At 33.1% G+C, this 25,716-nt stretch overlaps 1 protein-coding gene across 2 annotated transcripts in view; it reads right to left on the bottom strand.

Annotated features, from left to right (window-relative positions):
* Window positions 1-25,716, bottom strand: part of LOC148284062 (peripheral plasma membrane protein CASK-like) — a 431,540-nt gene that overhangs the window by 238,947 nt on the left and 166,877 nt on the right. For both annotated transcript variants that reach the window (XM_088242793.1, XM_088242794.1), the window contains exon 5: window positions 3,442-3,623. In XM_088242793.1, coding sequence (XP_088098919.1) covers window positions 3,442-3,623 — 182 coding nt within the window. The remainder of the gene's footprint in view (window positions 1-3,441; window positions 3,624-25,716) is intronic.

Raw genomic sequence — 25,716 nt, 5'->3', positions numbered from 1 at the left:
GTTCAGAATAGGGCGACCGGAAACTATTAAGTTCGCGAACAAATTGGCAATACGACGCGACAAAATAAATTGACTAAGAAACTACTAGAGCTACAAGTTCTAATGGAAGTCGATCAATTAAAGGGGGCGCCGTAGAAGGGGCGGCTATGGGGAAGAAGAAAAGGGGACGTATCATGATTAGTCATTGAGTCTATCGACTTCCGAAGTGTCGTGTGAATCTTCGAAGAGAGATTTACGCAGGCACTTTTTACACGATTTACTAATTTTCTAACATAAATTAATATTACCATTTACAACAATTAAGTAAATAAATCAAACTGAAAATAACGTCTTTCTGAAACATCTAGATGTAGATAGAAGCGAAAGTTTTTACAGTCACTGTTATTAATTTGTTTCTTATTTGGGTGATACCGTATGTGTTGGATATTTTCCGGTGTTTTGGCTACCATTGCATGAGTCATCTTCAGGGTAAACTGAGTGTTTTGTAGAAAAAAAGGATGTGTTTAAGTACTAGTAATTTTTACGATGTCTAGAAATGTGCCTACTGCCAACTGCGACACGGTACAATTTACTAGTACTTAAACGCATATTTTTTTCTACAAAACACTCAGTTTACCCTGAAGATAGCTCCTGCAATGGTAGCCGAAACGTCGGAACAAATCCAACACAACAGTATCACCCAAATAAGAAACAAATTGATCTAGATGTAGGTTCTGCAGTGCAGGTGATAAAACACCTATACACATTCTATGCCAGTAATGGGTAGCCTATGACAGGCCAAGACATTTTGGGTGACAGGCATCGTTTACGAACGATCTACGTACTTTTGTGAAAACCTATTCTTAGCGTTGATTAATATTAAAACAAATAAAAAAAACCGACTGACTGATAAAGTATGAAACGCTTACGCGTGTTCAAAATGTATAAAACGCCGATCATCAATTTAAGATTTAGCGTATGTAATTCAGTACCTAAAAGTCAGTAATATATGGTTCAGCCGGAACAATCTCACCCACACGATAAAGGTTTCAGTTCTTTTATTCCAAAAACGTCAACAGAATGAAGAGTTGAGGAAATGTGGATGTTTAAACATCGGCAAAATGGTAAATGAGAGGTCATAAGCGCTGTAATGACTAGACTTTCATATTCCGTTCGCAAAAACGTTTTCCCTCTCTGCTGCAACAAATTTAGATCCTAATAACTCCCTAGGGAGAAAACTAGCCTGTCTATAAACATTTAGAGATACTTGAAACAATGTTGACCACATATCACGTCCGCTTTTTCAGGGTTCGTATTCTAGTGGGAAGTTAAAATTTATCTTTAATTTCATCTTCTAAGAAAAATTAAGTTTTCTGTAAGAGAAATATAATATATTTGCAATTTTTTTTAACATGTTCGATTTCAGATTACCAAAGAAAACACTTTGAGGTTTTATACAAATATACACATTTTCGTACATAAATATCGATGTTAGTTTATACCGTCTCAATATTTACCGATGAAGATAGCGTTCATAATTGCGGCGCAGGAATCAAACCAAAAACGTCAAGAATGGCACGAGAATGCACCGACCACTACACTACGAGGCGGACTGTTCTCCACACGATTATTTTTTTCAGGGTGTTTACCTTAGAGTAACCATCGAGTCATAAACACTCATCCAGGACATCCGCCCCGACACGGATATTTGCATTTGTGAGAAATACAATTTGTGAGCAATACACCTACGTTATAAAATAGATGTATTTTAATTAAAGTGTTATTAAAATCCTTTATTATTCCAAATACCAATATGCTTTTGAAATCAATATGACAAATCTGTTACACCAAATGTATCCATAGCAATGCGTGACCAAATATTTATATAATAACAATATGCACCAATATAAGGAAAATAAAAACATTTTACTAAGCAAAGCAAAAGCATGCAACATTTAAAGCTGTGTGACAAATATGACCATATCCAAATTACATAAATAAATTAACAATTAATCAAATATAAACAATGTGAATATTGACAAACTTAATTAATGTCTCTGTTTTATAGCACCTTTTTTTTATTACTCTTATTAAAACTGATAATTTTATTTAATTTCCACTAGCTACAATTTTAAAGTACTACCTATTTACAAAAACAAAATCATAATTCCAAATACATTCTGCATAATTAAAAAAAAAATGTACATATAATCACAAATAAAAAATAATTAAAGTTTGTAGCCATAATGGTATTTATAAAAGGCATGTCTGTGGATCTAGCTTTCTTTTAAACCTTTGATTTTATGGGTAGGGGCAAGTTGGGAAAGAGTAGGAATTAATAGTTAAATTGCAAAGAAAATTATATTGAATAAAGATGTGGGTCATATTTATGTTTAACAATAGTATTATTTAAATAGAAAAGTAATTAATAAAAACGAAATAGAATAGGGGATACTAAAAAAATTACAATATTTTTAATTATTTTAAAAGTTCAAATTTGGTAGCGACCCTTTTTTTATTATTTTTTTTTAATTAAAGTTTTTTTAAATATTATAGAACAAAATAAGTGGGTACCCCGAGTACTTTTATAAATTATGCCCACATCCAAAATAAAGATTCTAGGTCATTCGTTTTTTTACTTTTTTAATGCACCTGGTTACCTATACATTGTTTTATATGTGTAATCTTTCATGACAATGCACGATTCGAAACATTGTTTTAAAAAAAATATATTGTTTCTGTTAAGTTTAAAACTATTTTTTTCTCTACATGTCCACAGACTCATATGTGACTCACCTGTGGTCAAAAACATTTTTTTTTTTATCGCTTTAAAATTAAATGGGTACCATTTCTAGCATTTTAAAAATTAGTTAGCTTTAGGCAATAAATTATAAATCTGAAACAGGAATAAAAATATATATATATATTTGTTAACATACAAGAACAGAAAATAAACGCGAAGAACAAAAAGGTTTTAAGGTACACCACTCATATTTTTATTATTGTGTATATCTTGCAATTTTAGCTTTTGTATAAATTTTTTATTAGTTTTTAGCAAAACATTAATGTTACTTTTTAAGCACCCAATGATAAATTGCTGATTAAAAAGCGATTTATCGGTACTTACACAAAATATCTTTATGGTTTAAAAAAAAAAAACAAATTTGTTTTTAAAAAAACTAGTATAAAGAAAAAAATATATCTGAAATTATGTACTTAGTACTAAAATAAGGTTGTTTTTCAGGTGATGTGATTTGATTCTAAGCTTGTTAAGGTTACATTTTACTATTTTATCATACAACTGAAAAAATATTATATTTTACTCTTATACGTACCTAAATAGCCTTGAGTGTCAAGAATATTAAATGCAATTTTATTAAACAAAATGTTAACAAATTTGTCAATACACGGGTGCGTGGGAAAACTAATAGGGGTCATTTCAATTTTTTTTTACTATCTTACCTGGTGGTCCCGCAGCCGCCTGCCCCCCAGCCAGCTGGATGGCGACACCGAAGCCACCCAGCTTAACAGGGGCGGAGTTCTCCCTACTGGCGAGCAGCACGCAGTGTGGCTTCACGTCCCGGTGGATGATGTCGTTCTCGTGACAGTACCGCAGAGCCTCCAGGATCTGACGCATGTAGTGACTGCGAACGAAAACAAAATTTAAAAAATATTTTTTTTTTCCATTAACAGAATGCGCAATCTGACTTTTCGTCATACAAACATATTTTAATATTTTCTTCCTGTATTATGGCACTAGGGCACTAGGGCAATGGTTTTTTACCCACTATATATTTATATATATATATATAATCTATTTATATATATCAGGGGCGTGCGGTGGGGTTTTTGATTAGGGAAGCAATTAATATACAAGTAATTGGTACATAATAATATACACTGCCCTTAAAAAATTAAAGACAAACTTAATACTTTATACATATGATTAGAAATAAAAACAATAATTTTACATATCTAGTAATAAATTGTAATATCAAATTAACCAACTTTGTTTTTTACTATATATACTATAGTAAAAAACTGCGAAGTATTTTGTCGTATTATATTTTATTTGACTAAAATGCAGTGAAACCAAAATAAATATTATCTTGTAAGCTTTTCAACGAAAAATAATTGGTCATTATTTAAACCCGAAAAATCAATATATATAGTAGATTATAAACTTTTTTCTTATAACAAATCAACATAATATTGATGTTATGTTTGAATTAAATTCTAGATTTAATTTTGTATTCCTAATCTACCACAAAATAATTATTAAAGTATTATGTCCTGCACCAAAATACCAAAATCGCACCTCTGTGCTGTGCGGCGCGGCGCGGTATTGCGTTTGCATCACATGGAAAATAATGTATTGTTATGCTTCGATTGCTTCCATTGCCTAGTGAGGATTTAAGTCTGCGCCTGCGCCTGAACTGCGCGTTCATTACGGCGCTGGAACGGAATTTCGAATTTGCTTCCATCGCGATCGTTCTTTAAATCGATACCCAGTCAGTTAGTAGCAAGTACTTGCCGATCAGTACGCTCTTGACTGCGCTGGTAAATGGTTATGCCGGAGGCGACGTTGCTTTTTAACGTTTTTTTATTTAAGGCGATGGTAAAATTCCTTCACGATTTATCGCGATTATCAATAAAATTATTATTACATAATTTGTTTATAGTAATATTAACGTTAGGTATTATGACTGATAATTAATTTATTAAATATGCTATTTTATAAACATTATTTGCCAAAATGTAAAGGAACCAATAGTTCCATGCGTTCTATGAACGGACCACGCATGATATATATATATATATCTATTATTGGAGCTAGGGGCCATCAAAAAACCCTCAAAAGCGCCTCATTTTATCTGGAAGTACGGTATACAAATATGATAACTTTTTTTAATTTTGTATTCATTTAATTAAATTCCACACTTGTTATGGTCAAAATAGTTTTTTTTTCAAAGGAATAAAAAATTACAACAATCTCCCCAATGAACAATAAACTATTAAAACTATTATTTCACTAAATAAATCCAAAGCAAATTTAAAGAAATCTTTTGAACCCGAGTAAATACAGCATTCTATTTTAATTAGTATTATTGTGTTAATATTTTCTCTTTTGCTATTTATTTCGTATATTTTCTTTATTTTTATTCTCGTGTAAATTCGAAATTATATCGATAGTCCCTTTTTTGGAAGGTTATAGTTTTAATGATAAGAAGCAAGCAACCATTTGCTTTTTTTGATATTTAATGTTTTTAAATTTTATTCATTCTAAAAAATTATTTTAATGTGCCGATATGTCTTTTTCCTCATACTGATCAGTCACGTAGTTTCGGATGTGACAGGGTTTAATGAACACCCTTTATAAAGGTAGATTGTAATAGAAAAACATGTAGCATTTTATGTAACTATATTAATTAATAAAAAAAATATACTTCTGAAACTAAATAATAAAATAAATAAAACAATTTTGATTTGAACCACTAATTTTAATATTAATTTGAATTTTAAATAAGTAGTTAAAAACAAAGTTGCTTTCGTTATTTAATTATAATGAATAACCACAAAGTTAGTGCTTTAAAGATAAAATTTACACTTTTGATCCCTACTCTTTAAAAAAAAACCGTTTAGTTTTGGGATGCGGAGAACGGGAGTGCGAGATCTCGATTTTAATGATTTAAGTAAGACATGATCAATCAGACACGGAGCTGTCTTTTTCACACAAAGTTCTAGGAGGCGTCTGCGAAACTGTAAAAGAAAGACTATATTTTAATAAGTACCTATCCTTCAAATCACTCTTCGGCCGCATATCTTATCAAGGGTTATCATTGTTTATTTATTTATTATATATCGTAGATATCATCCTTTTGAGACTTAAGTAGTAAATACTACACAGTTAGCAAAAATAGAAAAAAACATAGCAATATTTTGTCCAAACGCTTGGGACAGATATTAAGATTAATAAATAACAACAGAGATGATGAACAGTTTTAGAGAAGAAAATATGGAAATCTAGGCATTTAAATTTTGTTGGCTGGTTTAAGTGGTCACTTAACACACTATAACTTTGCTTAAATCAACAAATGCAAGTATTGAACAAATGCGAATGTTCAAATATAGCCAAAATGGTGATTGTTACACAGTGTTTAAAATGGCCATTTAATCCAACCAATGACAGGTCATATGCCCCGTAAATTCCTCAACTTCTATATTTCCTTTTCTAAAATGTTCTCCATCTGTGTTGTAATTTGGTAATCTTAAGAAATATTGCAGTTGAGAATAACTTTTAAAACAAAAATTTCACGTCCACCGTGACAGGAATCCTTAAGGATGGTAGACGAACACGCCAACCGCTTTACGACGGGGCGGATTAATCATAAATTCAGGAATTTTACTTGGAAGTTACCATAGAATCGAAAACACTCAGGATTTTTTATAGGTACGTTTTTGTACAGGTACAATTCACTTTTCGCACATTCGATAAAATCTAGTCGTCACTAAAAAAACGCACTAATTTACAAAATTCTCGAAACTCTAGATTTCCAAATAATTTAATTTCACATACGAGGGCGGATTGATAATGAAGCTACCTAGCGCTAGATGGGAGCACAAACAATTTTTTTTTTCCAAATAGCGATCTGTCAAACGGCAGCTGTTAAAATTTCACCTAAATTCATCGATAAGTTTATTTGTTGTAGTCGTTTGAAGTAAACAACTTTTGTGTTTCTTGAAAAATGGAAAAAAGCGAATTTCGTGCAGTGATTAAACACTTTTATTTGAAAGAGAAAACGGCAAAAGAGACAAAAGAAAAGCTCGATAAACATTACGGTGAGTCTGCTCCGTCATATAACATGTTAAAATATTGGATTGCTGAATTTAAACGCGGCCGAACAAGCACTGCAACAATACCATCAACAGGAAGGCCAAAAGAGGTGGTTACTGAAGAAAATATCAAGAAAATCCTCGATATAGTTATGAATGATCGCCGAGTGGAGTTGCGTAAGATTGTTAAAATGGTAAACATCTCATATAAACGTGTGTTCAACATTTTGTATGAACATTTGAATATAAAAAAGCTATCGGCAAGATGGGTGCCACGTTTGCTCAGTGTCGAACAAAAACGAGTTCGAGAGACCACTTCACAGCGGTGTTTGGACATAATAAATAGTAATCCTGTTGATTTTTGGCGTCGATTAATAACTGTTGATGAAACGTGAGTGCACCACTATACACCTAAAACCGAAAATCAATCAAAACAATGGTCGGAAGCTGGTGGAAGTGCTCCAAAGAAGGCAAAGGCAGTAAACTCGGCTGGCAAGGTTAAAACCAATTTATTTTGGAATATTGCTCATCGATTATCTTGAAAAAGGATCCACAATCACAAGAAAGTATTATCGTGCATTATTGGATCAACTGAATGATGCAATCAAGGAAAAACGAGCACATTTAATGAAGAAAAAAGTTATCTTTCTTCCAGACAACGCACCGGTTCACACAGCATTAGTTACTATGCTAAAATTACGTGAAATACACTTCGAATTAGTTTATCATCTACCTTATAGTCCAGATTTAGCTCCTAGTGACTTTTTCCTGTTTCCAAACTTGGAAAAATTGGCTCGCAGGAAAAAGATTCAGCTCAAACGAAGAAGTGATTACCGAAACTAACGCGTATTTTGAGAGGTTCCCGAAATCGTAATATTCAGATGGTATAAAAAAGTTGGAATATCGTCTTACTAAGTGTGTCGAAGTAAAAGGAGACTATGTCGAGAAATAAATGGTTTTTGGAAAAAAAAAGTTTTTTTCCTACTAAGGTAACTTTATTTTCAATCCGCCCTTGTAGATGCAATTCAACTGCAGCTTTAAATCATTTTTCAAATATTGGAAAAAAAACTTTCATATTTAAATAAATTTTAAAAAAACTCCACAGAGTAGAAAGATGTGTATCTTTTGAAATATAATATCTCATTTTAAGGAACCAGTTTTTGATAATAAAAATGAAATGTAAATAAAATATAATATATAAATAAATAAAAATTAACGTAAAACGAACTCCTCTAAACACGAGCTTTTACTCAAACCAAAACGTTATTATTAATTATGTACTATGTACGACACATTTGTAATTTTATACTTACTTTTTTTTAAATCAATTAACATTTTTTGGAAAAAAAAATCTAAGCGCACAGAATAAATTATAAAAGAAACTTTCATATGCTTAAAAATTGACATAAATCTAGTTTTACGATTTACCCGCTTGATAGCGAAAATTTGCTAATCATTATTTGAACGCCGCCGTTCTCGAACAGTGTCATATTTTAACTGTTTTCTTAACCTAGCCGGACCAAAGAGGAGGATTCAAATCTCCCATAGACTGATTTGGTCAATTTCACTTTATGTACATAAGCATTCGGCAAACAACAAAAATGAATAAAATATACGAATGAGTAAAATATGTGTACACGAAAACATGAATAAATTATTGCACGGTCATAAACACTTCTAATGTTTTATTCTCCTGATGCCATATACGATTTGGCGCTGGGGTCGTTTAGTCCCCCCGTTCGGATCATATGTATTTTTTGGGAGGGAAAGGTTAATGACAGCCGAGAGTTTAACCAAAAAATATTTTAGCATTTTTAAGTCAATTAGAATAACATTTATGGCATATCGACATTGCTCTAAACACTCTAAAGTCTGTAGGGTGAAAATAAAATTTAAAAACTCAATGAGTTTTAGAACAACGCGTTAATTTAATTTTTTGGATAGTCGAAAAGTTTAGCTTTTTTGAGTTATGACTATTTTATCGGGTGTGCGTTTAAAAAAAATAACACATTAGGTAAGTAGGTACGTACGTAAGAGGCCCCTTGTAACTTTTTACCCAAAATTTGAATAACTTTTCGCATGACTGAGATCCAACATTTTGTTTTGAAAGAACGGAAACGAGTTTTCCGATCTGACGAATTTCAATACAAGCTTCTCGATACATTACTTAAAAAATACGCATGTCGGTACTAGGACACAGGGAATTCGGGGATCTTTCAGTACTTATGTTTTACAGGTCTTTGAATCAACGGTGCGCATCGTTTCCAACGGTTTATGGCAGGGTTAGAAAATATCATGATATTTATATAAATATCAAAACATCCGATATACACGGTTTTCAGGCCCAAACCGCAAAACTTCGGAGGAACATTCCTCATGGTAAGCTTTGAAAAAAAATCTTAATAAAAATTTTCCAGTCATTTAAAAAAAAAATGGTAATCTCAAAATGTAGTAAGCTCTTAATTTCTCGAACAATCAGTCCCTACACAAACCCTCACCCCTCTCCTACCCAGCCGCTTCCTTTGACGGCGTCTAATGCGTATTGCTTCGTTGGTTAAATTTAAATACGTTTTTTTCGCAATTTTTTTTTATCGGAGAGGGGTAGAGGTTTACGGAAGGAATGCTTATACGATAAATCAAAGATTTACTACATTTTGAGATCACTTTTTTAAAAAAAATACTGACTTTTTGGAAAAATTTTGTAAGGATTTTTTTTAAAGCTTACCAAGAGGAATGCTCCTCTGAAGTTTCGCGGTCTGGCCCTGAAAAATCGTGTATATTAAAAAGTGTAATTTACCTTATATGAATTTAAAGGGAAATAGACATTTGAAAAAAGGTTTAATCTTCTTTCGGTGCCTTGTCGAATCTCCCCGACGTTGGCGATCACTCCAGCGAAAGCATTTTTGTCCCGCGCTACTTGTATATTCCGCAGCCAAGACGACTGCTTACTGATGTACTCGCTGTAGTGATTCCTGGGAAATGACCAGAGTGGTTTCCCGTTGCCTACTCTGGTGGATTTTTCTGTCGGAATAATCTTCCCTTGGCTGGTCGATTCTGGTTTGGAGGCACCAGAAAATTGCGTCTTAAGGTAGTGATGGTTCACACAAATATAAAAATTTCTTTAATAAAAAAATTCAACTATTCCTCTACGTGGCCACTTAAACCAGCTAATGACAGATCGTAAGCCCTGAAAATGCCTATACTTCCATATTCCCTCATTCAAGGTATTCTTCATCCTGTTGTAATTTGTTATTCCTCTAATATTATGTTTCGTGCTTTTGTTTCGAATTGTTCAATACCTTTTATCAATTTTATATAATTTATGGTTTCTTCATCTTTTAAATTTTTTGTAACTATTATTACTATTGTTTTAATATACATTTAAAAAACTTAGGATTATGACAAGACAGTTTATTAATTATTAATAATAGGTTGGGAAAAAAGTAAATTCGTATTTTTCGCTTTATTTCAACGCTTTATAAAAAGTGTTACAATCATCCGATTTAAGTCGAATATGCGCCGTTCTGTTCGATTACTCGTTGCCAATAAGAATCTAACTTTATAGTGTCCCTCTCGCAAAAGCCCTTGACCCTATTGGCAAAAAACTCGGACAACCAATTTTCACAGGCCTCTATTGAGGCCAAATTTGTATCCTCAAGCGCGTTGGCCATAGAAAGGAACAGGTGGTAGTCACTTGGTGCCAGATTAGGACTATAGGGTAGATGCATTAGAACTTCTCATCCGATCTCCCGGAGCTTCTGGCGCTTCATCAAAGATGTGTGTGGCCTGGCATTGTCCTGATGAAACACGATTCCTCTCCTATTCACCAATTTAGATTGGGTTGTCGTCCTGTGGCTAGTGTCTCGGACTCACGGACCAAAGGTCTGTGGTTCGAATCCCACTTTACCCCAACTTGATTCCATTTTCTAATAGTGAGTTATTTACAGCTCGTTGAAAATGGCCCTCAAAATTTAATATTAGGGTAAATCATAAGAACGCAAATATTTCTTTTTTTATAAAAAAAATAAAAAAATGTTGGCCACTTCTGTTCGATCGCCAGCTTCAAACAGTCGAGTTTTTCACCTTAGAGGGCAGAATTGAGCGTTTGGCCATAGGGAAGCAGCTTATAGTAGAGTATTCCTTGTTAATCCCACACACACAGCAACACCTTCCTGGCCGTCAGTCCTGGCTTGTCCACGGTCCGGGCCGCTTCGTTGGCTTTCAACCACAATCTCTGTCGCTTGACATTGTCGTAAGTGACCCACTTTTCATCAGAAGTCACCATCCGCTTCAGAAATGGGTCGGTTTTGTTGCGATTCGAGGATGGAAATTCAGTTCATAAGGTTTTTTCGCGTCAACTTGCGTGGCACCCAACAATGCGCTTTTTTTTTATTCAGCCTTCTGCAAATGGTTCGAAACGGTTTAAAGATCAATATTCAGCTTTTGAGCAATGCTACGACTGCTAACGAGGCGGTCTATCTCAATATTTCCCATGATTTTATCGACATTTTCGAGGACAGGCCTGCAAGAGCGTGGTGCATCATTCACATTCACTACACCAGAACAAAATCGCCCGAACCACTGTTGTGCAGCACAAACAGAAAGCATATCGGCCGCTTTTGGTCGCTTTCGACGCGTGTTTTCCTTTCAGATAGTAAAAATGTAAAATATGGCGAATTTCTTCTTTTGAGACCTCCATACTCGACGCACGATAGTTCACGACTGAAGCGACCAAGCGCAATACCGTATTTTATGAATTGTATATATATTGTGATATATTTTACTGTTTGCGAACAGAAAATAAATAGGGATTTTTCGGATTTGTTCAGTCTATATTTTAGTATTTATTTTTCCATTTTTTTTATTAATTTATCACACATTCATGAATTTATTGCCATTATTACCAGAAAATCCATAAAACACTAGTCTTCTAACATGAAGATAACATCCTCCGGTTAGGTTAGTCTCCTAACATGGCTCAGCCTGTTTTAAGATAGAAACGTGAATGTCCTGGAAAAAAATGGGAAAAGGGCAAATAAGGACACGAGAGACGTCACTGAGAACATAACGCGAATACAAAATAAGGGTGGGTAGGTTGTAAACTTTGTATATTTATTCTGGATTGCGGATGGCCGGACATCCACAAGTTTGTCAACATTTTAGTTATTCAGAATTAGTAGGGTTTGTTCCTCGCCCAGGGACATCCATTTAAATCCCACAATTCACTGGAAATCCTTATAAATTCATCCCAGAGTAGGAGCTGGCATGTATGTGAGATCCTCTTTATAAATACTTCATTCGGAATCGCGATACCAAAAGCAATAAATACATAGAACAAAGTGTCTCGATTGATTTTTAAAAAAATAATGTTCGTTGTCCTACGCTATGTCGAATATCGGATAGATTAACCGGTAGAAACAGATTAATTAAAAGATAAACAGGATACAGTAAAAAAGGTGTACATACTGGAACCTCTTTTTTCACGGGGGATACGTTATGCATAGAACCGTGTAAAAAATATACATAAAAACATAGAATTTTAATAGTTCAGAAACCGCGTACGCGCATCAACCTGAAGCCGACTGAACTACTCATAAACGAGAAGTTTTACGTTTTGGCCATTATTTATTTATTAACTTATTCAAAGTTACACTCTTTTAAATATTATTATACTCGAGTCGGGGGTTCATTCAAAATTACACTCGTTTAAATATTAACATACTCCCCATGGGAGTATTTAGAGCAAGTGTGAGAGGATTTAACCTGCGGCTCATATACCAAGTTGAAGAGGGCTGCAGAGAATAGAGACCAATGGAGGACGAGATGCGGGACTTTGCTATAAACCAATCCTCAAGATTTAAACTGCAAATAAAGAAATATTAATGAACCTATTAAGACTTTTTAGGCTGTGCCCGTGTTAAGCCATAACAATTCATCAGCTGAAGAAAATATTACCTTTTAAATTACTTCAGTTAGTTTACATAAGTCTTGCAGAATCAATTAATCATACGGAATTCAGTCGGGAGGAACTCACAAGTCATACGTTGATAGAATTTACAATCTTTAGAATATATTTCTCAAAATAATGATAGAAAATGGCGAAATCTAAAAGATTTGAAAAGAAGATGACACAATCCTATTTAAGCATTGTGAGGTACTTCCGGTGAAGCAACTTTACCACTTTAAGCTAATAATAAAGCATTTTGATGAGGGAAAAACCCTGCTCAGTCACCAACATGGAACAAGATCGATAACAGCTATGAACCTGGTAGAGTCTAGAGCACAAAACTTCTATAGAAGCAGGACGACAGAATACATTGTACCAAAGCTATTTAATAAGCTTCCTGCCGAGGTAAAGAACTCTACCAGTTTGCAGCAAAAAAGCAAACTTTTGAAGGATTTCCTCATCAAAAAGATCAAGATTTTGTTTACTTTTGTATATTAGTTTAAAAATATAAAAATATTAGAAAAAAAAAATAACATTAAAAAATACTTTACAAAATTAATTCAATTAAACTTTAATGACATGTGATGCAATAGTATAATAATAATCCAGAAAAATAAGGTATAAATAATAAATAATAAAATTCCAAAGAAGACAACATAAAAACCTAATCAAATATAAGTATTAAAATATAAATTATACAAATTTAGATTCATACATAATCAAATATACAAAATAATAGTATCATTGAAATCAATACAAAAACATAATTGAAATGATAATTGAGAAATGGTTTCTAGAAGCTCATTCTGTACTTTAGAAAGAAATTAGGGTAATAAATAATATGCAAAATAACAGTGAGTACATATTTAGTTAAATAATACAAAAATACATAGTGAAAAAACATAAAATATCAAGATTTATAAAAAGGCAAATAAAAGTATGGAAGAACAGCAGATTAGTCAATTTTCGCTAATCTCGGACTTTAAAAAGATTGACAACCTCGTCCCTATCGACGTGCAGCAACTAATCGCAAACACTTTTCTTAAATACATTGGCAATTGTGGAGATTTTTGTGGCTGCCGGAAGTTGATAAAAAAATTTAGGAGCCAGGAAGTTGAGCTAGCTTTGAGTGAGTGGTAGGGCCAAGGTAATTGATCCTTCCCGATTATCGCATCTTTATATTTTACTGTGTCCTGACCTTATCTAAAGGTTTCAGATATTAATTACTCTATAAACGTCACTAAGTACACAACTGCCGATTTAAATTCAATTATGCCGTGTTGTGTCGTTTGTTAGTGTCAATAGACTGCTGGTATTAGAAGAGAATAGGGTGGGATCACATTTCATGTGGAACTAGCAAATTCACAAATAATATTATTTAAGAGTTCGAGTATTTTACCATCTGTCAGATTGTTAAATAAAACAAGGTAGACAGCTTATTATTATTGCCAGGGTAGTCGATTTTTTACCCGGCTTTCAATTGATAAACCATTTTATAATATGAAACTCTATTTATTTACTAAATAACTCATTAATAATCGAATGATAATGCTGTGGTAAACTACCCGTACATACGATAAACGCACAAATGTTGAGATCCCCACATTATGCAAAGCTAAGATAAGCATTACCGTCAAAGTCAAGAAAGGAGCTCTACATTGCTTTGGACATGCAGAGCGAATGGACAGCGAAAGAACGGTTAAAAATATTTAGAATGCGAATGTTGATGGCTGCAAAAATAGAGAAAGATCGAGAAAGACATGGCATGACCAAATGCAACAAATACTTGAAGATAGACATGTCAAGAGTCGGAATAATCGGCGCGCGTGCATAAGAAGATGTATGAATATAGAGGAAGCTAGATTTGTATGAAAATATAGAGTGATGTGGCATTCTCTCCTCTCTGCCTACCCTTACGGGGAAACGGCGTGATGGTTTGTTGTTGTTTTTGTTGGTATAGTTATATGGCTGGTTGAGTATTACATTATCTGCCTAATTGAGCTGGAATAAAAATTTTAAGTATTATTATTATTATTATTTTTATTATTTTATAAATCTATTTGTCAGCCCCGTGGTGTCGTGGTCAGCGCGTTTGCCTGCAAAGTAAGAGGTCTCGGATTCGATTCCCGACATGGTTGACACGAAATATTTATTCAAAAATATGTTTTACACTAGAATACTTCATAGTCCCTGGACTGGTACCCGAAGCGTAAGACTGATCATCTTACCTTCATGTAACAAAAATGATCAAGATACACCGCGATCGGTGTACCAATGCCACCATTAGGTGCGGAAAAGGAATGATTATGATTACAAATCTATAGAAGACGACAAATAATTGTTTGCCGTGTTATGTTACACAGTGTGAGAAGTGGTCAATAATACCAGCTGATGATTGTTCATAAGCCCTGTAAATGAATTGACTTCCATATCCCCTTCTCGAAAATGTTTTCTCTCTCTGTTGCAATAAATTTCAATTTTTACAAACCCCCATGCAGTGAAATCCAGCATTGTCTACCAACATTTGGGTATACTTTTAAAACATTATTTATTCATATTATTTGAGTATACTAATGTATCCGGTGACAACTGTTGTCAAGCAGAAGCGACTCGATATTTTTTTTTAATGGGAGTTGCTTTTCTTTTTGCCTCGCTAATTATGTACAAGGCTTATATTTCAAAAGGTATGTTCCTTATAATTACTCTTGCTATAGTGTAAGGACCTGAAGGAATTAACGGCTGTGGCCTTGATAAAAAACTTCTTCGCATTTAGTTTCAAAGCAGGAAACCACAGAAAACTTATTCAGGAGAAGCCGGACTATTAACAGGTATCAACAGACCTTCCGTTCCACTTTGAGAGTGTTCGGCATTTTGTGTCCTATTTTTTATTTATTTCAACAATGACCTCAACTGTTTTACCATGCATGATATAACCTCACGCGATAAGTTCTTATGAATGATTACTGGCGATATTATTATAGCGATTCGGTTGGCTGTGCCATATACTGCAAATGCCTCCTGATAGCCTTAACCACGCTTGCCTACCTGATGCCTTGTTAGGCATCAGGTTCTCGTCGTCCTGGACGTCCGCTGCTGAATGTTCGTCGGAAGTTTATGTCAGAACTACGGGACGCGAACCTGACTTGGAAGGACGCACAGAAGCTTCCAGCCGATAGATGATAGGTGATGATTTTAATTTATTAAAATCACAAAACAGCTAAAGACAGGTCAAAGTTATTGCGAACATAGGTCATTGCTAAAATCAGCAATCTAACTTAAAGTGTTTGAATGTATGGTGTGATAAGAACAATTTATTCCTTAATGTTGACAAATGCAAAGTTTTGACTTTTTGCCGAAATAATAACCCAATTGCTTTCACCTACTCTATAAATTTAGAGCGAGTAACCGAAATGACTGATCTTGGTATTATATTTGATGAAAAATTCTACTTCATCAAACATATACAGAGAATAACTAATAAAAATCATGAAAACTCTCGGATTTCTGTTGCGAACGATTAGACTTTGACTTCGTCTATCTAATGAAAATTTTATATGTTGATTTAGTACGTAGCCAACTTGAATACAACTCGGTTATATGGTCACCAAATAATAAAGTGCAAATAAATCATATTTATGATCGGGTTGTGGTCCTGTGGCTAGTGTCTCGGACTCACGGACCAAAGTTCCGTGGTTCGAATCCCACTTTACCTCAACTTGATTCCATTTTCTAATAGTGAGTTATTTACAACTCGTTTAAAATGGCCCTCAAAATTAAATATTTCGGTAAATTATAAGAACGCAAATATTTATTTTTATAAAAAAAAAATTAAAAAAAAAAAAAAAGAATTTAACATAAAACTTTTACGTTTCGTTAATTTTAAATTAGGTATTCCAGTTGAACATATTAATTATACATACTTAAATAAATATTTAAATTTACACACATTAGAAGCTAAAAGAAAATGAAATGATTTGTTATTTTTATTTAGAGTATTAAATTCAATATTTGACTGTTCCGAACTGTAAAAACTAATTAACTTGAGAGTGCCTGGCCGGATTGCTCGATTTAATAAACTCTTCCATATAAATGTATCTACAACTAACTACAGTGCACACTCGCCTATAAGGAGAATTCATGTGTTTGCATATGAATACGCAAATGATATAGATATATTCAATACAACACTTTTGAATTTTAAAAGGCAGTGTATCAATTTATTATCTCCAAATTAAAATACTTAAATAAAACTATGTTGTTTTATAAATTGTATACCTATTATTAACTTATATCTGTATTCTTAATTATTATTTTTCTACATTCTTCTAATTTTAAGATTCTTTTAATATAACTGATGGGAAAAAATGAACCTCTGCTTTCTCTACTGGAATACATATACATATGTATGTATGTACTATATGTAAGATTAGTTTTTATAATTTTTAATTTTCTTTTTCTTATTACTTATTTTCAATTTTTTGCTACTTCTGTGTAAAATATATGTCTGTTATTTATATATAAATATATGTAAAACATGTAAAAGCCTACAAGGCGTTTAAATAAATAAATATGTAGTTCGTATAAATGCCTGGCTTTATGTATTACTTTTTCAAAAAAATACTGAATTATCTGCCGATCTCGAACAAACTTTTAAATAATGTTAGACCCTTAATTCCCCAAGTTAATCGACGAGTAACTGGACCGTGTTATGCAATTACGAATCAAGCGACAGTATCGACAAAATTAGGTACCCACGTAACTCAATACAAAGTTTCGTTCAAAGGTACGGCGCTTAACTGATTTTTAAAGTGTTTTTTTCGAAGCTTCATTGTTTACAGAAGAGAAAATTACTTTTCTTCGAAGAACAGTTTTTTTACCTCAACATTGTTATTCTGGTTCGGTCTTTTACAAAAACGATTCTCAAATTAAGAATTAAATGAGGGTGAATTGAGAATTAACGATTTGAGAAGAGAAAAAATCCAACACACCAGGCCAAGAAGCATAATAATTAGAGATGCCACAAATATTTGCCTACTATTCGGTATTCGGCCGGTTCGGCTACTTTTTTCTCCTTTCCACGCCGACAGCCGCTGAACAAATATGTGACATATAATGACTAAAGCTCTCGATTAGAAGTAATTACTACCATTGGTAATCTCATATAAGTATTCTTCATCGCGTATCATTAAATAATCATGACCTACATAATTCATAATAATTATAATAAAATAATATTAAATCAGGGTAATCTTCTAACGGATTTACATACCACAATTAAAAAAAATACGCTCAGGGCTATCTGGAATCGTATCTAAATAATGAATAGCAAATAAGATTAGTAAAAAGAAGATTATGTCACGAATATTCAGCAACTTTTCTGTATTCGGCTACTTTCTTAAATATTCGGTATTCCGTCGAATACCGAATACCAAATCATAAAAAAAACGCAAATATTACTAAAAAATGTATCTGTTTAAAATCACAAATTATTATTTTTATGCTCAGAGGTAAGTTGTGATGAAGGATTTGTTGGTAGCAAACGATTGCGCTTTTCCTCATAGATAATACCTCACGAGATCTTGGTGTTACACATCAAACACAGCCAGTTTTTTATCTTTGCCACAAATTTATTTTTATTATTATTTTTTTTTTTATATTTTTTTTTTATTTTTTTTATTTGGATAATCAACAGTTCTACGTACATATTTATAGTAAACAAACAAAAATAGTGTATAAACTCAGAACTAATAACAGATTTCCACATATTATACAAAGTTAGTAAAGAAAATATATTACATATCAAATAAATACATACAATTTATACATATAACAATATTATTTATATGTACTCAATAATCAAAGATTTTTTAAATATTTATTTTAAGAACATTAAGTTTCTGTAAATTGGGCGGGATAAGGACAAGAATGCTTGAAGAGAGGATAAGGAGGGGAGGGGAGATGTACATATTTGTTATTATAATGTCTACTAAGTTACATAATGCATTTTTAGTGTAAATTTCAAATCTAACAGAGTGATGTTTGTGTAATCTATATTTTTAAATTTTGTATTGTACATTGAAAAAGTCCTACGAAAAAAAGCATTTTTAACATACGATGTTTTGTTTATTGGTACATGAAACAGGTGGTACCGTCTACAAATCCTGGCTGGCACATGTATTGTTATTAAACCAAGCAGCTCTGTACAGTCAACCATTCCTGTCATAATTTTGTAAAGCAGTAGTTGGTCCGCACACACTCTGCGGCATTGTAGAGAAGTGATTCCATGGAAGGTGGAGGCAGTGAGAATGTCATAACATTCCCAAATAGGCGATTTTTTATTGAATGGTGCCATGATGTACAATGAACACATAATTGTTACTATTCTACAGTCAACTTAGGAAAAGACTTTTGGCATTAGCACGCATATGAAGTTCTGTGAATATTGACAGTTAAGTGTAGAAAACAAATACCGTACTTCATTGTTGAGTTTCAATCACAAATAACTATCGATGTGCCAATAAGCGACGTGATAACAACTTCTCACCGTGGTTGTTTATCGTATTACAATGGAACATCCGTGAACACCGAATATTAAATGTCAAAATATTTACGTTTCGCGACGTATAATCCTGCTGCGTAATCACATATTTGAATTTCACCGGTGTAAATATGGAAAATATTCCAAAACTGCTATTTTTATTTATTATTTATCATGCTATAAGTTGCATTTAGCCGGCGGTTGGCAATCCAAATGTAAAAAAAAAGCAGTCGCCATAGTAATTCTAATTTAATTTCCCCTTTTTTGTATAAGGTACTTCCTACTATTTTGCAAATGCATTTTTTTTAAAATTTATTTATTTAGTCCAATATAAAATACAAATACATAGTTTACAAATGAAAATATTTATACAATAGGTACATTAAATATATTTTTTTTATTTATTTATAGATGTAGCCACTCCGCTGGCCCACAGGCACGTTGCGGAGTGTCAGTGTATTATGTATTTTATACATAATTGTACATACTTTCACATCAATTGTTGTGTAAAAATTCAAAAGAAATAAAAAAAAAAACTAAAACATACCTTCATCAATAAAACGAGAAAGGACTTTCAAGAAACTAAAATTATATTCTTATATATGAAACATATTCCTCAGCTTCCTGTCTAGTCATTTTAGCAATCCATTTATGGACTCGAGCTTTGAAAATATTGTTCTTAATTTTGTTCACCAATATGTCCTTGCTAAAAAAAGTTGTATAGCTTAGGGACCAGAAAAGTATAATGCCTTTGTCCGTAATTTTTTTTTTCTTTGGGAGCAGAAGTATTGTTTTTTGTCTTTGCCTAGTGTCGTAAATTTGTTGTCCGTCATTATGTCTGTCAGGATTTTGAAAGAAATGTCTTAAAATTGTCTTGATGTATATGTCTTATGTCTAGTATATTGTATTATTTTTTATAGAAAACGCGGGTTTTTCGCCAATAAACTGTATTCATTTACACGGAAAACCAAAAACAAACCGACAAGAGCGTTGACTTAGAGATTACACACGCGTTGACTTATGACTGCGATAACTTAAGCATGTTCATTATTGTTCATTGTGATTGCTCAAATGCTTAGCATGTTTTTAAGCACGTTGATAATTATTTGTGATTGAGCTACAGAAAACTTCGCTATCGATCCACTATATCGACTTTATTTTGAATATTGAATTATATTGTGCGTATTCATTTTAAACAGTTCGCAATAGGATTGATTAAAATTAATCAACGATAATTTCACCGTTGAACTATTATGTATTAAGCTATTTAGTGATGAAAACCTGTTTTTATTTACCCCATCTGACGAAAAATAATTCAAAATCGAATGAAAAAAGACTGTCACAACACCATTGTAATCTGTCAAAAGTACCTAATTACATTGTCTGAATTGTAATAAAGACCATTAGTAACACGAAGTAAAATATTAAACGAATAACGCGTGTCGCGACATTATCCTACTCGCAAATGAAACGAATACGCCCGCCCCGTTACGCGCGAAATGCACACACCTTTTGCCGAACATTTGGCTGCCGAATATTCGGTATTCAGCGGAATCACTATTTGTAGCATCTCCAACAATAATGATTCTAGTGAGGAATCGTAGCAAATATACCCAGGATGCGTTTCTGACTTTTCTTCATGATCGGTTTAGGGTTTTTTTTTGTATTTTTTAAAGGAGTAACCCGCTAAGCCTCTATTTCAAAGGCTTGTCAGCAGATAGGAAAGAGAGGATATGGAAGGAAGCAATAAAAAATACACCACAACACCCAGAACAATTGAAAAAAAATACTTTCTTTCTTGCAACTGACGGAAATCGAACCCGCGACGCCAGTCTCACAGTTAGCTGTCTAACCAACTGCGCCACGGCGCCTGTCACGGTTGGCAGAGAAAATAGAACGCCTTTGCATACAGACCTTGCCTCCTTATTCCTACTTTGACATATCCATATTCAAGTATTTGTTGGACTTGATCGTGTCATGTCTTTCTCGGTCTTCCTCTTTTTCTGCATCCATCAACATTCGAATCGTAGATCCTTTTAGCCGTTCTCTCGCTGTCCATTCGCTCTACATGTCCAAACCAACGCAGCACAACCTTCTTGATTATGTCGATAATGTAGGTCTCAGCCTTACATAGTTCACGAATCTCTACATGTGTGCACCTATCACGCATAGTTTTACCACACTTGCCTGGAGGATCGCATTTAAACAGAATTTTACCTACTTTCATTCCATCAACACTCGCATCGTAGATCCTTTTAGCCGTTCTTTCGCTGTCCATTGACTCTACATGTCCAAACCAACGCAGCACCCCCTTCTTGATTCTGTCGATAATGCAGGTCTCAGCCTTACATGATGTACGGATCTCGACATTTGTGCACCTACCATGCGTCGTTTTACCACACATTCGCCTGAGGGATCGCATTTCGACAGAATTTAACCTACTATCATAATTATTTTTCCAATTCCATACTTTGTTCCCATACATTAGAAATGGCAGTAGAACCCTACTAAAAACAATAAAAAATCATGACTTTGATTGACAATTCGCAAAGGGAATAGCTGTAAGAACAATATTAAAAAAATTGTTTGTTTCATATTCTTTTTTGTGTGCCGACTGTCATTTTTCCAAAATATTAGTTTATTTGACTTAACGCAATTTTAGCGGCAGTTTTTGGTACAGAAAGAGCGGGAAATAAATGGTTGACGCTGGTAATTTAATTTGAAGATATCGCATCATCTAAAAGGGAACACAGTCGGTTGGGTGGATGAAAATTAGCAAGTCGTCAACCCGAAAGCATATTTTACCCTGGGATAATTCTAGTAAATAAACGCTTTACCTTCGTATTGTCAGTACACGGTGTCACTTGACTCTGAGGTTCACGAAAAATAAAGAACTATTTTTATTCGACGAAATAAATTAAATTACCAAAAAAATACAGGCATGATATTTATATAAACAAATTACAACAGGGATGAGAATACCTTAAATAAGGGAATATGGAAGTCTAGGCATTTACGGGGCCTATGATCTGTCATTGGTTGGTTTAAGTGGCTACTTTACACACTGTGTAACATTCACCATTTAGGTAGCGGATCCAAAAATACCTTAAATAACAAGGAAATGCCTTCATAAAAGTGTCATGAAAGTATTTGCATGTCAATTCCTCAGTAATTACAGTACTTCCAGCAACTGAGTACACATTTTGTAGTTAATCCGAAACGTAAAGTAATTCTCACAATATTAAAAAAAAAAACATTATAAATGCATTTATAACAATAGGTTCACACTTTTTAATATTGAATTTGTTTTATAACCTACTCATTTTATTTTAATACATATTTTCAATAAATTACAACAGGGATGGAGAATATCTTCAAAAAGGGAATATAGAAGTCAAGGCATTTACAGGGCTTATGACCAGTCATTGGCTGGTTTAAGTGGCCACTTTACACACTGTGTAACATTCACCATTGTGCCTATGTTTTAACATCCATATTTCTTCAATTCTTCCATTTGTTGATTTTAGTGAAGTTAAAGAGCTGCAACCTTTACTGTTGTGAAGAGATTCATATGTCTGAATTATTTCACATACTAGGCAACGCCTGAAAACAACTTTTCAAATTTTAAACTTTTTTTTGACCAGTTGGTTTCATTACAATATTTGAGTTTCTGGCAGTTGGTTTCATTACAATATTTAAGTTATTTGAGGCCACCTAAACCAGCCATTGACAGGTCATAAGCCCTGTAAATGCCTAGATTTCCATATTCCCTTATTTAGGGTATTCTCCATCCCCGTTGTATTTAATAAATATTTGTAATTTTGAGTGCAGTTTTAAAAGGATAATAAAAAGGACCGTATTATTGTAAGATGTTTATTATTGTTCAAAACATAATTTTTTAATTTTACATGAAAGGAAGCCAAAATGTAGACAATATTGTTTTTCTGTATTATATTTTTTTGAATAAAGAATATTAAGAGTAGAATAATAATTTTAAAAATAAAACTGAGGTAAAAATTTTTTTCAACTGTTTACATTAATTTAATTAAATACTTTGAAAGATTTTTCAAAATTAGTCGCTCATCTATAGATTACTCCATGCCGTAAACAATAATTTTTCATATTTAAAGTTAACCGTTTTAAGGGTTAAACCCTTAAAAAATAACCATTCTGCATCTCTGATCTCAATAAGTTTACGTATTATGTTCTTTTAAAATAAATAAATAAAGTTTAAAACATGTTTACAAAGGCTGTATATACTTAAACACATACTTTGATTATAATAAAAAATGTACTAAAGTTTGCAAAAAATTGCAAATAAATAAATAAATAATAAATTTTACGTTTACTACTAAAACTTATTTTTTGTGACTGGTTAATTTTGTTAATTTTGGATATAGACATATGTCGAGGAGTCCGGCAAGGATGCATTCTGTCTCCTCTCCTTTTTAATACGTACTCGGAAGCCATTTTTAGAAATGCACTAAATGAACTAACAAACGGCATTAACATAAATGGACAAATTAAAAACAATATCCGATACGCGGATGATACTGTCCTTCTAGCAGATAGTATGGAAAGCCTGCAACTATTATTGGACAAAGTTTACACGGCAAGTTTGAATAAAGGGCTAGAGATGAATATTTCCAAGACTAAATTAATGGTTATTCGGAAAAAGCCACAAACTTTCCCAATGACTTTAAAACTTGGAGCGCAGTTAATTGAGCAAGTTCATCTTTATAAATATTTAGGATGATGGCTGAATGATAAATGGGATCACTCGCAAGAGATCAAAGTCAGAATATAGGTGGCGCGAGACTGCTTTTTCAGGATGCGTGACCTTCTTTGCAGTAGAGACTTATATTTAGACCTCCGAATGCGCATTACTCGATGTTACGTCTTCTCAGTACTTTTTTACGGTGTCGAAACGTGGACACGCACCCAAAACACTTCAAAAAAGATCGAAGCCTTGGAAATGTGGTGCTACAGGAGGATATTGAAAATCTCCTGGGTGGATAGAGTCCGAAACGATGATGTTCTCCGACGGATGGAAAATGATAAAGAGGTACTGAAGACCATAAAGAAAAAAAAACTTGAGTACTTTGGGCATGTGATGAGAGGCGAAAAATATATATTTTTACAAGTCGTTCTACAGGGATTGAAGGGAGACGCAGTGCAGGTAGAAGGCGCATCTCTTGGCTTAAGAACTTGCGCGACTAGTTCCATTGCAGCACTCAGTCCTTGTTCAGGGCAGCTGCCAATAAAGTAAGAATCGCAATGATGATTTCCAACCTCCATCGGGGAGAGGCATCATAAGAAGAAGAAAAAGAAGGTTAATTTTGCACGAATGTATATTTTGTTGCTGTTTTATATCAAATTACTTCGCGTTTAACTTCGCATTTCACTGTCTGATTTTTTAATGAAAAAGTTTTTACCCCAAGCTCAAAAGTAATTTTCATATAATCTCTGAGTGAATTAAATAAAATATCAATTTTAATGCAAACGTGACTCCGTAAAATGAGGCTTTTAGAATAACGGCATTTTTTGTCTGTTTGGGACTTAACTATTTAACTAAATTTAAAACATATTTTTTTAAACTAAAAATACTGGTTGCAACAGTGCCTCAATTACTTATTTAAATATCTATGGATTGAAAAAGAAAAATAATTGAAATGTACCATGTACATCCTTATTTATTTATTTTAAAACTTTGAAATATTGATCACATACATAGGAGCATGATAAGAATGTTATGAGCCACCTTATGAGACACTACATAATAATGATAGATACCCTATCTTACCGAATTGCGTTTACACCTTAAATAAAAATAAATTTTTCAGCTTACAACGTACATGACATATATTAAAGTGGTAAGTCTCCATATATCCACAGAAACCCTGATAAACAAGTCATTTTTAGGTGGCTGAGCGCAGAAATATCTGATACTTTGTATAAAGCTACTCAAATTTGTAAAGTGACGATAAGATATTTTCCATGTATCACCGTAAAAAATATACGACACTTTGTGTACGGTTGTATTTCTATACGGTCTTCACCTGATGTTGAGTAAATGAAAAACAGTTGGTTCTAAGTCAAGCGAGATATTTTGCAAGATTTTAAAAATACAATAAATTTTAATCTACGTTCGTGGATGCCTCGACCATAGATGTGCATTACAAAGGCGAATAATAATTTCACCTGTAGCTTAATCACAAATAACTATCGACGTGCTAATAATTCATCGTTTTCGCCATCACAGTGGAACATCCGTGAACACCTAATATTAGATGTCAAAATATTTACGTATCGCGGCGTATAATCCTGCTACGCAATCACGTATTTGAATTTCACCGGTGTAAATATGGAAAATGTTCCAAAACTGCTATTTTTATTTATTTACTTATTATTTATGAAG

Source organism: Micrasema longulum, unplaced genomic scaffold (genome assembly GCF_059751315.1).
Source record: "Micrasema longulum isolate JH-2025_06_02 unplaced genomic scaffold, ASM5975131v1 h1tg000163l, whole genome shotgun sequence".
In the NCBI taxonomy this organism is placed as follows: domain Eukaryota; kingdom Metazoa; phylum Arthropoda; class Insecta; order Trichoptera; family Brachycentridae; genus Micrasema; species Micrasema longulum.
The sequence above is the reverse complement of the archived record's forward strand: the minus strand, read 5'-3'. Positions and strand labels throughout refer to the sequence as shown.